The sequence below is a fragment of the Taudactylus pleione genome, unplaced genomic scaffold (assembly GCF_031769625.1).
Source record: "Taudactylus pleione unplaced genomic scaffold, aTauple2 ptg000859l, whole genome shotgun sequence".
Classification (NCBI taxonomy): domain Eukaryota; kingdom Metazoa; phylum Chordata; class Amphibia; order Anura; family Myobatrachidae; genus Taudactylus; species Taudactylus pleione.
This window is the reverse complement of record NW_028285261.1, coordinates 230,118-248,253: the sequence shown is the minus strand read 5'-3', so window position 1 is coordinate 248,253 and position 18,136 is coordinate 230,118. Positions and strand designations below refer to the sequence as shown.

Sequence of the window (18,136 nt, the reverse complement as noted above, 5' to 3'; positions counted from 1 at the left end):
TCCCTACAGCCGGATGTATGATTATGTAGCCGACATTGGCAGAGATGACAGCTTAGTGTCTGGCTGTGTGTGCTACGTAACGCTGTATTCCTCCATGTAACTGGTGTAAGGATTCCCTACAGCCGGCTGTATGATTATGTAGGAGACACTGGCAGAGATGACAGCTTAGTGTCTGGCTGTGTGCGCTATGTAACGCTGTACTCCTCCATGTAACTGATGAAAGGATTCCCTACAGCCGGCTGTATGATTATGTAGGAGACACTGGCAGACATGACAGCTTAGTGTCTGGCTATGTGTGCTAAGTAACGCTGTATTCCTCCATGTAACTGGTGTAAGGATTCCCTACAGAGCCGGATGTATGATTATGTAGGCGACATTGGCAGAGATGACAGCTTAGTGTCTGGCTGTGTGCTATGTAATGCTGTATTCCTCCATGTAACTGGTGTAAGGATTCCCTAAAGCCGGCTGTATGATTATGTAGGAGATACTGGAAGAGATTACAGCTTAGTGTCTGGCTGTGTGTGGTATGTAACGCTGTATTCCTCCATGTAACTGGTGTAAGGATTCCCTACAGCCGGCTGTATGATTATGAAGGAGACACTGGAAGAGATGACAGCTTAGTGTCTGGCTGTGTGTGCTATGTAACACTGTATTCCTCCATGTAACTGGTGTAAGGATTCCCTACAGCTGGCCGTATGATTATGTAGGAGACACTGGAAGAGATGACAGCTTAGGGTCTGGCTGTGTGTACTATGTAACACTGTATTCCTCCATGTAACTGGTGTAAGGATTCCCTACAGCCGGCTGTATGATTATGTAGGAGACACTGGAAGAGATGACAGCTTAGTGTCTGGCTGTGTCTGCTATATAACGCTGTATTCCTCCATGTAACTGGTGTAAGGATTCCCTACAGCTGGCCGTATGATTATGTAGGAGACACTGGAAGAGATGACAGCTTAGGGTCTGGCTGTGTGTGCTATGTAACACTGTATTCCTCCATGTAACTGGTGTAAGGATTCCCTACAGCTGGCTGTATGATTATGTAGGAGACACTGGCAGAGATGACAGCTTAGTGTCTGGCTGTGTGCGCTATGTAACGCTGTATTCCTCCATGTAACTGGTGAAAGGATTCCCTACAGCTGGCTGTATGATTATGTAGGAGACACTGGCAGAGATGACAGCTTAGTGTCAGGCTATGTGCGCTATGTAACGCTGTATTCCTCCATGTAACTGGTGTAAGGATACCCTACAGCCGGATGTATGATTATGTAGGAGACACTGGCAGAGATGACAGCTTAGTGTCTGGCTGTGTGCGCTATGTAACGCTGTATTCCTCCTTGTAAATGGTGTAAGGATACCCTACAGCCGGCTGTATGATTATGTAGGAGACACTGGCAGAGATGACAGCTAAGTGTCTGGCTGTGTGCGTTATGTAACACTGTATTCCTCCATGTAACTGGTGTACGGATTCCCTACAGCTGGCTGTGTGATTATGTAGGAGACACTGGAAGAGATGACAGCTTAGTGTCTGGCTGTGTGCGCTATGTAACACTGTATTCCTCCATGTAACTGGTGTAAGGATCCCCTACAGCCGGCTGTATGATTATGTAGGAGACACTGGCAGAGATGACAGCTTAGTGTCTGGCTGTGTGTGCTATGTAACGCTGTATTCCTCCATGTAACTTGTGTAAGGATTCCCTACAGCCGGCTGTATGATTATGTAGGAGACACTGGCAGAGATGACAGCTTAGTGTCTGGCTATGTGTGCTATGTAACACTGTATTCCTCCATGTAACTGGTGTAAGGATTCCCTACAGCCGGATGTATGATTATGTAGGAGACACTGGCAGAGATGACAGCTTAGTGTCTGGCTGTGTGCGCTATGTAACGCTGTATTCCTCCATGTAACTGGTGTAAGGATTCCCTACAGCCGGATGTATGATTATGTAGGAGACACTGGAAGAGATGAAAGCTTAGTGTCTGGCTGTGTGTGCTATGTAACACTGTATTCCTCCATGTAACTGGTGTAAGGACTCCCTACAGCCGGCTGTATGATTATGTAGGAGACACTGGAAGAGATGACAGCTTAGTGTCTGGCTGTGTGCGCTATGTAATGCTGTATTCCTCCATGTAACTGGTGTAAGGATCCCCTACAGCCGGCTGTATGATTATGTAGGAGACACTGGCAGAGATGACAGCTTAGTGTCTGGCTGTGTGTACTATGTAACGCTGTATTCTTCCATGTAACTTGTGTAAGGATTCCCTACAGCCGGCTGTATGATTATGTAGGAGACACTGGCAGAGATGACAGCTTAGTGTCTGGCTGTGTGTGCTATGTAACACTGTATTCCTCCATGTAACTGGTGTAAGGATTCCCTACAGCCGGCTGTATGATTATGTAGGAGACACTGGAAGAGATGACAGCTTAGTGTCTGGCTGTGTGCGCTATGTAACGCTGTATTCCTTCATGTAACTGGTGTAAGGAATCCCTACAGCCGGCTGTATTATTATGTAGGAGACACTGGCAGAGATGACAGCTTAGTGTCTGGCTGTGTGTGCTATATAACACTGTATTCCTCCATGTAACTGGTGTAAGGACTCCCTACAGCCGGCTGTATGATTATGAAGGAGACACTGGCAGAGATGACAGCTTAGTGTCTGGCTGTGTGCGCTATGTAACGCTGTATTCCTCCATGTAACTGGTGTAAGGATCCCCTACATCCGGCTGTATGATTATGTAGGAGACACTGGCAGAGATGACAGCTAAGTGCCTGGCTGCGTGCGTTATGTAACACTGTATTCCTCCATGTAATTGGTGTAAGGATTCCCTACAGCCGGCTGTATGATTATGTAGGAGACACTGGCAGAGATGACAGCTTAGTGTCTGGCTGTGTGTGCTATGTAACACTGTATTCCTCCATGTAACTGGTGTAAGGATTCCCTACAGCCGGCTGTATGATTATGTAGGAGACACTGGCAGAGATGACAGCTTAGTGTCTGGCTGTGTGCGCTATGTAACGCTGTATTCCTCCATGTAACTGGTGTAAGGAATCCTTACAGCCGGCTGTATTATTATGTAGGAGACACTGGAAGAGATGACAGCTTAGTGTCTGGCTGTGTGTGCTATATAACACTGTATTCCTCCATGTAACTGGTGTAAGGACTCCCTACAGCTGGCTGTATGATTATGTAGGAGACACTGGCAGAGATGACAGCTTAGTGTTTGGCTGTGTGCGCTATGTAACGCTGTATTCCTCCATATAACTGGTGTAAGGATCCCCTACAGCCGGCTGTATGATTATGTAGGAGACACTGGCAGAGATGTCAGCTTAGTGCCTGGCTGTGTGCGCTATGTAACACTGTATTCCTCCATGTAACTGGTGTAAGGATTCCCTACAGCCGGCGGTATGATTATGTAGGAGACACTGGAAGAGATGACAGCTTAGTGTCTGGCTGTGTGTGCTATGTAACACTGTATTCCTCCATGTAACTGGTGTAAGGATTTCCTACAGCCGGCTGTATGATTATGTAGGAGACACTGGAAGAGATGACAGCTTATTGTCTGGCTGTGTGCACTATGTAACGCTGTATTCCTCCATGTAACTGGTGTAAGGATTCCCTACAGCCGGATGTATGATTATGTAGGAGACACTGGAAGAGATGACAGCTTAGTGTCTGGCTGTGTGTGCTATTTAACACTGTATTCCTCCATGTAACTGGTGTAAGGACTCCCTACAGCCGGCTGTATGATTATGTAGGAGACACTGGCAGAGATGACAGCTTAGTGTCTGGCTGTGTGTGCTATGTAACACTGTATTCCTCCATGTAACTGGTGTAAGGATTCCTTACAGCCGGCTGTTTGATTATGTAGGAGATACTGGCAGAGATGACAGCTTAGTGTCTGGCTGTGTGCGCTATGTAACGCTGTATTCCTCCATGTAACTGGTGTAAGGATTCCCTACAGCCGGCTGTATGATTATGTAGGTGACACTGGCAGAGATGACAGCTTAGTGTCTGGCTGTGTGCGGTATGTAACGCTGTATTCCTCCATGTAACTGGTGTAAGGACTCCCTACAGCCGGCAGTATGATTATGTAGGAGACAATGGCAGAGATGACAGCTTAGTGTCTGGCTGTGTGTGCTATGTAACACTGTATTCCTCCATGTAAATGGTGTAAGGATTCCCTACAGCCGGCTGTATGATTATGTAGGAGACACTGGCAGAGATGACAGCTTAGTGTCTGGCTGTGTGCGCTATGTAACGCTGTATTCCTCCATGTAATTGGTGTAAGGATTCCCTACAGCCGGCTGTATGATTATATAGGAGACACTGGCAGAGATGACAGCTTTTTGTCTGGCTGTGTGCGCTATGTAACGATGTATTCCTCCTTGTAACTGGTGTAAGGATTCCCGACAGAGCCGGCAGTATGATTATGTAGGAGACACTGCCAGAGATGACATTAGTGTCTGGCTGTGTGTGCTATGTAACGCTGTATTCCTCCATGTAACTGGTGTAAGGATTCCCTACAGCCAGCTGTATGATTATGTAGGAGACACTGGAAGAGATGACAGCTTAGTGTCTGGCTGTGTGCGCTATGTAACGCTGTATTCCTCCATGTAACTGGTGTAAGGATTCCCTACAGCTGGCTGTATGATTATGTAGGAGACACTGGAAGAGATGACAGCTTAGTGTCTGGCTGTTTGCGCTATGTAACGCTGTATTCCTCCAAGTAACTGGTGTAAGGATCCCCTACAGCCGGCTGTATGATTATGTAGGAGACACTGGCAGAGATGACAGCTTAGTGTCTGGCTGTGTGTACTATGTAACGCTGTATTCCTCCATGTAACTGGTGTAAGGATTCCCTACAGCCGGATCTATGATTATGTAGGAGACACTGGAAGAGATGACAGCTTAGTGTCTGGCTGTGTGTGCTATGTAACGCTGTATTCCTCCATGTAACTGGTGTAAGGATTCCCTACAGCCGGCTGTATGATTATGTAGGAGACACTGGCAGAGATGACAGCTTAGTGTCTGGCTGTGTGCGCTATGTAACGCTGTATTCCTCCATGTAACTGGTGTAAGGATTCCCTACCGCCAGATGTATGGTTATGTAGGAGACACTGGCAGAGATGACAGCTTATTGTCTGGCTGTGTGCGCTATGTAACGCTGTATTCCTCCATGTAACTGGTGTAAGGATTCCCTACAGCCGGATGTATGATTATGTAGGAGACACTGGCAGAGATGACAGCTTAGTGTCTGGCTGTGTGCTATGTAACGCTGTATTCCTCCATGTAACTGGTGTAAGGATTCCCTACAGCCGGCTGTATGATTATGTAGGAGACACTGGCAGAGATGACAGCTTAGTGTCTGGCTGTGTGCGCTATGTAACGCTGTATTCCTCCATGTAACTGGTGTAAGGATTCCCTACCGCCAGATGTATGGTTATGTAGGAGACACTGGCAGAGATGACAGCTTATTGTCTGGCTGTGTGCGCTATGTAACGCTGTATTCCTCCATGTAACTGGTGTAAGGATTCCCTACAGCCGGATGTATGATTATGTAGGAGACACTGGCAGAGATGACAGCTTAGTGTCTGGCTGTGTGCTATGTAACGCTGTATTCCTCCATGTAACTGGTGTAAGGATACCCTACAGCCGGCTGTGTGATTATGTAGGAGACACTGGCAGAGATGACAGCTTAGTGTCTGGCTGTGTGCGCTATGTAACGCTGTATTCCTCCATGTAACTGGTGTAAGGACTCCCTACAGCCGGCTGTGTGATTATGTAGGAGATACTGGCAGTGATGACAGCTTAGTGTCTGGCTGTGTGCGCTATGTAACGCTGTATTCCTCCATGTAACTGGTGTACGGATTCCCTATAGCCAGCTGTATGATTATGTAGGAGATACTGGAAGAGATGACAGCTTAGTGTCTGGCTGTGTGTGGTATGTAACGCTGTATTCCTCCATGTAACTGGTGTAAGGATTCCCTACAGCTGGCTGTATGATTATGTAGGAGACACTGGAAGAGATGACAGCTTAGTGTCTGGCTGTGTGCGCTATGTAACGCTGTATTCCTCCATGTAACTGGTGTAAGGATTCCCTACAGCCGGATCTATGATTATGTAGGAGACACTGGAAGAGATGACAGCTTAGTGTCTGGCTGTGTGTGCTATGTAACGCTGTATTCCTCCATGTAACTGGTGTAAGGATTCCCTACAGCCGGCTGTATGATTATGTAGGAGACACTGGCAGAGATGACAGCTTAGTGTCTGGCTGTGTGCGCTATGTAACGCTGTATTCCTCCATGTAACTGGTGTAAGGATTCCCTACAGCCGGATGTATGATTATGTAGGAGACACTGGCATGTGCACTATGTAACTGGATTACTAAAATATAATATTAATAATAATAATAATAATAATAATAATAATAATAATAATAATAAAACAAAAAACAATTATTATATAATTAGATACTCAGGGGAGATGTATCAAAACTTAGAGAGATATAAAGTGGAAAGAGATAAAGTACCAACCAATCAGCTCCTAACTGTCATGTTACAGGCTGTGTTTGAAAAATGGCAGTTAGGAGCTGATTGGTTGGTACTTTATCTCTCTCCATGCTTTTATATATCTCCTTCTCAAATATTTATAAATAATTCAATGGAATAAAAGGGGAAGAACCTTAATATGTAACATTGATTTCATCCTCTTTTTTTATAATGTAACATTTCTTCCTTATAGTAGAATACTAAAAAAAAGACTCATTATGATAGGATAGGATATTTTTTATTTTGTCAAGCCCAGTGTAAGATGTGATGTCATGGCACCTGGATCTAAACGCACAACGTACCCTGTGTGAAATACCGTAAAGGGGGCAGACTAGCTGGAACACATCAGGGGGTCTGCGCATGGCAGAAAATGACATCTAGAAATGACTGCCAAATCGGGAAATTGCTGCATCATGGTGGAGGAGGAGCATCAGCAAGGGAAGCAACAGAAAAGGTGGGGGAGGAGCAGGAGAGGTGGAGGAGCAGCGGCGGGGTGGGAGAGGAGCAGGAGAAGTGGAGTAGCAGCGGCAGGGTGGGAGAGGAGTAGGAGAGGTGGAGGAGCAGTGGTGGGGTGGGAGAGGAGCAGGAGAGGTAGAGGAGCAGCGGTGGGGTGGGAGAGGAGCAGGAGTGTTGGAGGAGCACCGGTGGGGAGGAAGAGGAGCAGGAGAGGTGGAGGAGCAGTGGTGGGGTGGTAGAGGAGCAGGTGAGGTGGAGGAGCACCGGTGGGGTGGGAGAGGAGCAGGAGTGTTGGAGGAGCACCGGTGGGGTGGAAGAGGAGCAGGAGAGGTGGAGGAGCACCGGTGGGGTGGGAGAGGAGTAGGAGAGGTGGAGGAGCAGTGGTGGGGTGGGAGAGGAGCAGGAGAGGTGGAGTAGCAGCGGTGGGGTGGTAGAGGAGCAGGAGAAGCAATTGAAGAAGTGGGGGAGGAGCAGCAGCAGAGTTGGGGGAGGAGCAGCAGAGGGAGGAGGAGCAGCGGTGGGGCGAAGCAACTGCAGAGGTTATGGCGGAGCATCAGCGGTGGTGTGGGAAGCAAATGAAGAGATGGGGAGGAGCAATAGCTGTGGAGGAGGAGCAGCAGTGGGGGAAGCAACTGCAGAGGTGGGGGAGGAGCAGCAGAAGTGGAGGAGGAGCAGTGGTGGGGGAAGCAACTGCAGATGTTGTGGAGGAGCACAAGCAGAAGTGGAGGAGGAGCAGCTGTGGGGGAAGCAACTGCAGAGGTGGGGAAAGCAACTGAGGATATGGGGGAGGAGCAGAAGTAGGGGAAGCAACTGCAGAAGTGGGGGAGGAGCAACAGAAAGTGGAGGAGGAGCAGCAGTGGGGGAAGCACCTGAAGAGGTAATGGAGGTGCAGCAGAGGGAGGAGCAGCAGCGGTGGTGGAAGCAACTGAAGAGGTGAAGGAGGAGCAGCAGCGGCGGTGGGGGAAGAGGTGGGGGAGGGGCAGTGCTGATGGAAGCCACTGCAGATGATGGGGAGGAGCAGCAGAAGTGGAGGGGGAGCAGCGGTGGGGGAAGAAACTTCAGAGGTGGGGGAGGAGCAGTAGAAGTGGTGGAGGAGCAGCAGAGGTGGAGGAAGAGCAGCTGAAGTAGAGGAGGAACAGCAGCGGGAGAAGCATCTGAAGAGGTGGGGGAGGAGCAGCAGCGGTGGTGGGGGAAGCAACTGAAGAGATGGAGGAGGAGCAGCGGCAGGGGAAGCCACTGAAGATGTGGGGGGAAGCAACGGCAGATGCTGAGGAGCATCCCTCAAACATCTGTTAGCCTATTGGGATAGTTATAGTAGAACATAAAGAGGGTGTGCTGTAAATGATTCTTGTTGGTGCCTTCTAATCTCTGTCTCATATACAGTAGGGAGTTCAAAAATCCCATACATAATGTGTGTAACCCTTAGGGGAACATTTAATTCTCACCTTTACATTTAATTCTCACCTTTTCACGGTTGTCCTCTGCCCCCTGGAGAACGTTAATCAGCCAGCGCAGCTGCCCCGCAGGGTCCGTGTAATTGATCAGCAGCCAGAAATTCTCAACAGCACAAAAATTCATGTTCAGAGACACTAAGCGCAAGCCGGGCCCGATCTTCAGGGTGTAGAAGCCGGCAGCCCTGTAATGGAGATAGAGAGGGTGAGACTCCTCACCTGTCAGTACATATGCAGGAGAGAGCGCCACCCAACCAGTAAGACAGAGTGAGGACTGGTGCCAACTCACCTGAGAGTCTCCAGGGATGAAGATGGCAACCACTCTGCCCACTCTTCTGCCATAGCCTGGTAGAGCCAGTTGGAAGACAGGTTTCCGTGGACAGAGGGTGGTGGAAAACCATTGACAGGAACACTCTCGTGGTTTCCTACAGCTGGGAATACTGGTACTGGGCCCAGATAGTCTTTAATGAGGCGAGTAATAGTTCCGAGTGCGTCGAGCTGTTCCGATCGTGTCTGCTCCCATACATTATGGGCCGGGATATCTCCTGTCCAGTACACTCGGTCAAAGGGGCCATTCATGGCAACATGTTTGAGGAGGGATTCAATGGTGTGAAGAGGAAGGTCACAGTAGCTGTACTCCCCCCAATATCCAGCAGCCCCACGACCACCTAATGACTGGCTCCTACAGCACAATGGCTCCTTGCAGCTGGACGGGGCCCCTGGGGTATACCTGTGGTCCCAGTGAACGTCTGTCAGGAAGAGGACACGAGAGATGGGAGAACCTGGCTGCGGTGGGACAGGTGGATGAACCGGGGGCTTTGGCCCAGGGGGCAGAGTAATATTCCAGTCTGATCCAATATCCCAGTTTCCACAGTCCGTGCCTAGAAGTAACCCGCAAACCTCCGAAGGGCGCAGTACCGACATTACCCAGGCTGTGATGACATCATGCTTAAATAGATGAACCGCCTGCTGGCAGATGGAGGGCTCCTCCATATGTAGTGTCTCACATACCTTCACCGCCAAAGCCGCCACCAACTCCATGTTACTCTCCAGCTGCAGAGAGATGTCACATATAGGTCATCTAACGTACATAGATATATACAGGACGTCACATATAGGTCATCTAATATACATAGATATATACAGGATATCACATATAGGTCATCTAATGTATATTGATATAAACAGGATGTCACATATGTGTCATATAATGTACATAGATATATAGAGGATGTCACATATAGGTCATCTAATATACATAGATATATATACAGATGTCAAATATAGGTCATCTAATGTATATTGATATATACAGGATGTCACATATGTGTCATATAATGTACATAGATATATAGAGGATGTCACATATAGGTCATCTAATATACATAGATATATACAGATGTCACATATAGGTCATCTAATGTATATTGATATATACAGGACGCCACATATAGGTCAAATAATGTACAGAGGCATATACAGGATATCACATATAGGTCATCTAATGTACAACTAATGTTCCGGCTCGGTGGAACGCGGAGGTTGGTGTGATCGCCTGGGCGATAGCGTGTTCCTACGTTTTTGCTGGAACGCACGCCGAGGTACAACATGTGATACACGCTGCAAGCATGTTACTACAGGTGATGTGTCCTGAGCACCCACAGGTGAGATTGCGCTCGCTGATGCATCCAGTGCATATTGTCAGTGTCTACTTGTCGGCGGTGATATGTTAGGTTGTGTGGCCAGGTGATTACTTAATTAACATGTTTATGATACAGGTGTCATTTGGGTACTTATATGACTAGGGGGTAAGGATTCTCCTTGCTGTAGGTGATTTGGACGTTTGTACATGCGTTGTGTTGGTTCTTCCTCCTGATGAAGGGCTCTGTTGAGTCTGAAACATTTGAGCATTGTATCACCTCTCTCCATACGTGAGTAATAAACAGCAGCTGTTACATGCAGAAATCTGGGGAGTGCCCTATCTTTTCGTTTCTATGTTCTCATCTACCAAAGTGGATTTGGGAAGGCACCCCAGTGACTGCTGGAATTATGTGAGTGCGGTCTTACTTTGGAGATATTTTTTATTTTTATATATATATATATGAGTTATGGTATAACATACCTTTGTTAACTCTTTTTCTTCGAGGTCCATGGGCTCCACAGCAAATGCGTTGGGGTATGTGGTTGGAGTGATCCAAGCACCAAACAGTTAAACAAGCTTCAGCTCCCAGGATGCACTGGGTCCTCCCCCTTATATACCCCGCCCCTGGCCACAGGCAGTCAGTTTGTCATCAAGCCCAAGCAGGAGAAGGCAAAACAAAGATGAGAAGGAAGGACCCTTGTACTTCAGATAACCTCTCTAAGAAGAGGGAATCATAGCAGATACAAAAGATTACCCAAAAACACCAGGTGCGTTAGGGTGGGTGTCCTGTGGACCCCATGGACCTCAAAGAAAAGGAGTTAACAAAGGTATGTTATACCATAACTCTTATTTTCTTCTTCGGGTTCCATGGGGTCCACAGCAAATACGTTGGGGACGTCCCAAAGCAGTTCCTCTAAGGGCGGGGACGCTCCTGCGTTTCAGTAGAAAGGAGAATCCTACACCCGAAGGAAACATCCCAAGAGGCAGATGTGTCAAATGCATACAATTTGACAAAGGTGTGGACGGAAGACCACGTGGCTGCCTTGCATATTTGTTCAGCAGAGGCTCCATGACGCAACGTCCACGATGGTCCCACAGATCGTGTAGAATGTGCTGTGACCATGTTTGGCACAACAAGATCAACTTGGTGTGTGCACTTGAGAAATTGTCATACGCAACTATCTGGCCAAAGGCTGTTTGTTAGCTGGCCAGCCTCGCTTATGACAGACATACAACACAAATAAAGAATCTGACTTTCTGGAGTTGGTGCAATGTACATAAATATGTAGTGCACAGACAACATCCAGTGATGCTTCACTAGCCAAAAGGCCTGAAGCTTGCAAAGCCAGAACCACAATTTCTTAATTTCACATGAAACCTAGTACGAAAAATGGCTCTATCCTGATGAAATATCAACCAAGGAGAGCGAAAAGACAGGGCTGCCAAATCAGAGACCCTACGGGCAGAAGCGATAACTGTCTTCGCTGTCAATCACTTCATGTCTACTGATTTCAGGGGTTCAAATGAAGGTGCCTGTAAAGTCCTGAGTACCAGCGTCATACTCCACGGGCTACCAGGGAGACAAAGGGAGGCTGAACCCTCAGAACACCTTGAAAAAAAATCTAACATCAGTCAATGGGTCAATCCTTCGCTGAATCAAACTGAAAGTGCAGAAGCCTGAACTCTCAGGGTGGCCAGATGGAGACCCCGGTCTAAATCAGCCTGCCAAAAAGAAAACACTTGAGAAACCCTAACCACCTTAGGGTCACATTTTCTCAGTTCACACCACTGAAAATACAAGTGACAAATTTTGTAATAAATGCGGCCAAAGGAAGGTTTCTGTGCCCCCTGAATTACAGAATTGGAAAACCTTTTCCCTTTAAGGCGAATGTCTCAAGAGTCACGCCTTCAAAGACAGATGAGAGAGATCTGGATACAGGCAGGGACCCTGTATTAACAGGTCCGGCCTTGGGGAAAGAAGACACAGAGTGTCTATGGAGAGACTCTATAGGTCGGTGAACCAATGGCATCTGGGCCAAGCAGGGACTATCAGTATTACTTTTGCACTTTCCTGCTTGAATTTCCTGCTAACCTTTGGAAGAAGGGAAAACACAAACTCGGCTGCAGGATCCCTGGTTCTGGACCCGTACCTGGGGACACTGTGGTTGTGACTCGAGGCCATGAGGGCTACCTCTGGAAGACCCCATCTGTCCACAAGGCTCTGAAATGCCTGATGAAGAGCCCACTCTCCAGCATGTATATCCTGCCAACTTAGGAAGTCCGCTTCCTAATTGAGGACTCCTGGTATGAACACAGCTGCTATCGCAGGAAGATGACATTCTGCCCAAATCAAAATTTTTGATACTTTTGCCATAGCAGCCTGGCTCCACGTGCCTCCCTGATGGATGAGGTAGGCTACTGTGGTGGCGTTGTTGGATTGTACCTGGACAGGCCTGCCCTGTAGTATTTCCTGAGCTTGAACAATTGCTCTTGCATATTGCCCTTAGTTCCAGGATGTTTATGGACAGATGGCCTTTCGTTGTCATTCATTTTCCTTGAAATGTGTGTTGACCTGTCACTGCTCCCCATCCACGGAGGCTGGCATCGGTTGTGAGGAGTACCAAATCTGGATCCAGAATGGGTGAGCCTTGTTGAGACAGTACATCTGTAATCATCATGACAGGGACAGTCGCACTTCTGGCAAGAGACAGATTATCTGTGCCTTTGTTTGGAAACCCAGGCCATAGCCATGATCGGGCAAGTAACAGCTCCTGATAAAGACTGCCTTGAGACAGGCTTCAAGTCTTCTATCAGTGGAACCTTTAAAGGCGGATGCAGATGGTATTGGCAATGAGGCACTCCTAACCAGACTTTCCACATGTGTGTCTACTGCTGGCGGAACCCCCCATTTGTTGTACTCATTCAATGGAAAGGGATATAAGGCGTCAACCTTTCTTGTAATATGGATTTTCCTGTCTGGAGAACTCCATACTTCCTCCCTAAGTTCCGAAAGGTGCTCAGATTTGGGAAATTGAGCTTTCACAGCTTTCTGGCGTTTGAATACTAGAGCCTCTCCTTGTACCGGCTCCTCATTCTCTATGTTTAGCACAGCTTTGACAGCTCTAATCAGGGAGGAGACATCTGCTGTTGGAAAACTGTCTTCCTCTCCTGAAAGTGACTCTTGAGAGGAGACCCATGTATCCCCATACTCACCAAAAGATGTACCAGAATATGAGGTCTGGACAGTGTGTGAGACCGACTGCCTTCTGGCTTTTTTTGGCTGTACTGGCCTAGCTGCATGTCGCGGTTGATGGAAAGCTGCTGAGGACGAAGCCACATTCTGACCCAAGTGAGCATACATGTCCCTCCAGGATGGATGCATATGGGGCATAAACATAATAGGTTGCAGCTTCAGAGGCAACCCCGTCGTCATCAGGGCCGGTGTAGGAGCCACCAACCTGTCTGCAACTTGAGCCATGATCTGGGAAAAGGCAACCCAAGGAGGCTCCTGTCTAGAAGCTGATAGATTTGACTGGTGTGGTGACTCCTTAAAACAGTGACCTCATAATCCATCCTGTATGAAATCCTGTGAGGACAACCCCACTTACAGGCCATACATGACACCAGCACAGGGGCTTCAGCCACCTGTCCTACAGTTTCTTTGGACATAACACTGAATTTTTACAATTATGCAAAGTTCTGAGTACCCATGTGACAATGTTTCACAACCAAAATTCCCCCACACCTGTAGTAGAGGGTTATGAGGAGAAACAGCAGTGATAGGTTATAACTGAGTTATTTAAACATAAAAAAGCAACACCACACACAGATTTTCATAAGTCACATGCAATGCATAATATATTCCCTTTATATGAGCATATGCATTTTAAGCTCTTAGTCAACTACGAACAGCCTCAGGCCAAGTAGGATATAGAGCTCTGTATAACCTGATCACCTTAGTAGAGGTATACAGGGAGACTGACCCAACCTCCTGAGTGCACAGCTTCCGAGAGCACCTGAAAGTGGTCTCTGGCCGACTCATATAGAGGGAGGCTGAGAGGAGCAAGCGAGATGTGGGAACCTTGAAATGGGCCGGTGTGAGGGTTGGGGGAGGGGCCACTGGGGAGAGCGAACCTCCCCTATGCTGTATGGATCCACCTGGCTCACTGACATTGCCGCTGCCATCTATTCCCTGGCTGTCAGGAATCCTTGAAGTCTCAAGTTTACCTGGATCCTCACTACAGTGTTCCCCCGGGCCAGTCTCCACCTCTGAAGGATGGACCGCCCTGTGGCTCCAGCATCAGCGGCTGCAGGAACCACCTTACCTGTATCCCCATGCTTCCCGGTTGCAGTCCAGGGACCTGTGCCCCTGGTGATATCACTGGCTTCACACCAGTGTTACGGCGCCGGCAGGGATAGATGGAGCAGTGACACGGGCATCTAACCAGGGGCTTAGCTGCTTCAGGTCTCCCCTCAGTCAGCACGCACCACTTGCTTAGAAGAAAAAGAAAATAAACTTGTCTTGGGACTGCTCCCGCAATCCCACTGTCAATAAGGTGCCTTCTCGCAGCAAACAGAACAACTGACTGCCTGTGGCCAGGGGCGGGGTATATATGGAGGAGGACCCAGTGCATCCTGGGAGCTGAAGCTTGTTTAACTGTTTGGTGCCTGGAATACTCCAACCACATACCCAAACGTATTTGATGTGGACCCCATGGACACCGAAGAAGAAACAGTGGCCCTCATTCAGACCCACTCGCGAGCGGCTGTCCGCTCGCAAGTGGGTCGATGGTCTGCACTGCGCATGCGCACAACGGAGGGAGCGAGACGTGACGAGCAAAGGACTTTCCTTCTCTCGGAGTGTCATATCAAAGGGGGCGTGCTGTCGATGTTGACTGACAGCACGCCCCCTTTGGTGGGCGTGTCGGGGGCATGCCTGCCAGACGGAGGCATTCCCAAGGGATGTCAGTGGGAGTGATTTTGTCTCTGATAGAGCCAAAATCACTCCTGGACTTGCTGTTGAAAAACTCAACCGCAGGCTTTTGCTCGCAGTTTCGATGGTCGCGATGGTCAAGACCATCGCGACCATCATCCTGCACGCTCGTATATGCTGTGGGTGGTGACCCACAGCTATACGAGCGTCCAGGAGGACGCTCCATATTAATGGAGGTGGGCCCTGATTCAGAGCGAGCGCTGAATCAGGGCCAGTCTCCGCTTATTTTGAACTTCAGCCCATTACGTGTCTGTCCCTGTACTTTATTTATGTTCATGCCAAAACAGACTCTTACTGGAATTGGACTAGTTTTTCAAGAAATACGAACATTAAAAAAAGGGAAAAACTGACATTTTTTATCAGCAATCAGGGCTTACATCCATTTTTCAGGAGAAACTGGATAATATGTATCAATCTCTACAAGGTATCAAATAAAGTTCATCGTTTGCACTGGCTACAATGTGCCTGGAGGTGGCTTCCCATTGGAAGCACCACCTGCCAGTCACGCACAGGACAGGCAGCCCCAATCTTCCCCTGGGACTGCCAGTCCGGGCTGCGATTAGCAGACAGCGGCTTCCTGTGAAAGCCTCTACTCTGCCTTTTAGGCAGCCCTACAGGGCTTCTCAAGGCTGCAACCAATGCAATCTACAGAAGGCGCTGTTGTACCCATGTGGGGTGCCACCGCCATACATGCACCAGTAGCAGCGCCTGCCACATTAATTGTGCAGGCACTGGGAACCGGCCAGCCATGGCCAGACCAGCAGCAATCAGCCCCCCGCAAGTGAGGGAGCAGGAGCCGCTGCTGGTGACATCGGCATTAAACTTTGGCCAGTGGTTTTCATGATTAGTCTGAACACACAGATGCCTACCAGGGACTTTATTTTATACGAAAGCTTCCATACATCAGGATATCATATCCAACCAGTTCCCCAGCTCTCCACCTCATCCTTTCCCGCCATAACCCCTCCCCATCCATTTTACCGACTCTGACATCCTTCTCCCCTGTATCTGGAGAGAAAGTCATGGCCCTCATCCCGTCCCCTCCCCTTCCACCTTCCCTTTGACCCTATCCCCTCCCGTCTGCTCTGCTACCTCTCTCCTTTTGCCTGCTCCCATCTTGCCCACCTCCTTAATCTCTCCCTCTCATCAGGCACTGTCCTTTCTGCATTCAAGCATTCCCTTGTCTCCCCCATTCTTAAAATACCTATCTTTGATGCTAACATCCGGCCATCTCTCCTCCCTTTTGCCTCCAAACTCCTTGAGCATATAGTTTACAAGTTGGCCACTTTTCTTTGCTCCCACTCCCTGCTTGATCTTTTTCAGTCTGGCTTCTGTTCTCTCCACTCCACTGAAACTGCCTTCACGAAAGTCAGCAATGACCTTCTTACTGCCAAATCCAAGGGCCACCACTCTTTGCTCATTCTCCTTGACCTCTCTGCTGCTTTCGATACTTTGGACCACCCTCTCCTGCTGCAAATCCTTCACTCCCTTGGTGCACGTGATACTGCCCTCTCCTGGCTGTCCTCCTCAGTGTTCGCAAATACGCACTATAGCGCGTATTTTGCCCGCTATCGGGCACTGGGGACCCACTTTTTTAAAGTAGCCGGGTCCCCGGGGACGCGCTGTGCTGTGGCCAATCCCTGACAGCTGGCTGCAGCACAGCCAGTCACCCTGCAGTAACAGACATAACGCTGTCTGTTAGAGCAGCCAATGATAGTCAGATAGACTCTTATTGGCTGCTGCTGTGGAAAGCCGTGCTGGGATCAAGTGTCTGATCCCAGCATCGGCACAGCATCCGTGCCCGGCGCTGGGACAGTGTTTTTTCCCAGCGCCGGGTAAGCCACCACGGCGGGTACTTGGTGAAGGGACCCCTGGTCCCTTCCACCAGTGGCGGCGGGAGTAGCTTGGCTCCGGGCATGAGCTGAACGGAGCTCGCTGCCCGGAAGCCAAGTAGCGGCGGCAGTTGTTTGGCACTGGCCGCAAGCTTTTGGCTCGTGGTCGGTCCAGCAGCCAATAGGAAGCAGATGCGATGAGCCAATCGCGGCTCGCCGCGTCATAGTCCCGCCCACTCGCGGCATCTTGAGCGCGGGAAAGTTCAGTCCGTCGGCGGAGGGGAGGAGTGAAGACCTCCCGAAGAGAGGAGCTGCGCGGCAACAGTTCCGGCGGCCGCGCAAGAGGCCAGAAGACGGCGTGATCAATAAGGAAGAGGCGGTGCCGCTGGCCACGACAGGCCAGCGGCAGAAGACAAAACAGCTATCGAAGCTCCCCCCCGCAGCCTCTTCCACTGTGCGGGTAGGCGGCCTTGGGCCACCGTTATTTACCCCTCCCTCGACCACCAGGGTTGTCGGGCACTAGGCCCGTGGGATAAATTCAGGCAATAGGCCTGTGGGTCTATAGGCGGGCACAAGGCCTGGGCAACATAGGGGGCATTAGGCCCAATTGAAGGTATATGCCCCCCAAATAGGTGTGTGACTTGGGCATTAGGCCCAGGTCACTAGAGGGCCCACCTGTTTGCCCTTTAGTGGACTGGGCCTAATGCCCAGGTCACTCACACCTATTGGGGCAGATACCTTCATTGGACTGCATAGGTGGTTGAAGGCACACGGGGGACAATGCACAGGGGGACCTGCTGCTGGGGGCAATGCACAGGGGGACCTGCTGCTGGGGGCAATGCACAGGGGGACCTGCTGCTCGGGGCAATGCACAGCGGGACCTGCTGCTGGGGGCAAAGCATAGGGGAACTACAGGGCATTAATGTGCAGCATCATTTTGTATGGGGTATTACTGCATAGCATAATGTGTACTGGCTGGGCTTTGCTGTGGCATAATGTGTAAAGGGCATTAATGTGCGAAATAATGTGTAAAGACCGGGCATTTATACTTTGCTAAATATGCCTATTACCTAAAGTGGCTAACCATAATATCACTTTAAAACGGGACACATGAATTAATTACAAAGGTTCTGTGACTGGCTGACTTCTTGCCTGGATTTCACCTGGTTTTAATGAGCCACAGAACCTGTGTAATCCATGAGTGTCCCAGT

General features: G+C 49.1%; 1 protein-coding gene across 2 annotated transcripts in view; it reads right to left on the bottom strand.

Moving 5' to 3' along the window:
- Positions 1-18,136, bottom strand: part of SMPD1 (sphingomyelin phosphodiesterase 1) — a 71,515-nt gene that overhangs the window by 37,228 nt on the left and 16,151 nt on the right. For both annotated transcript variants that reach the window (XM_088458843.1, XM_088458842.1), the window contains exons 2-3: positions 8,748-9,511; positions 8,472-8,643 (exon numbers count right to left, since the gene is read on the bottom strand). In XM_088458843.1, coding sequence (XP_088314969.1) covers positions 8,472-8,643; positions 8,748-9,511 — 936 coding nt within the window. The remainder of the gene's footprint in view (positions 1-8,471; positions 8,644-8,747; positions 9,512-18,136) is intronic.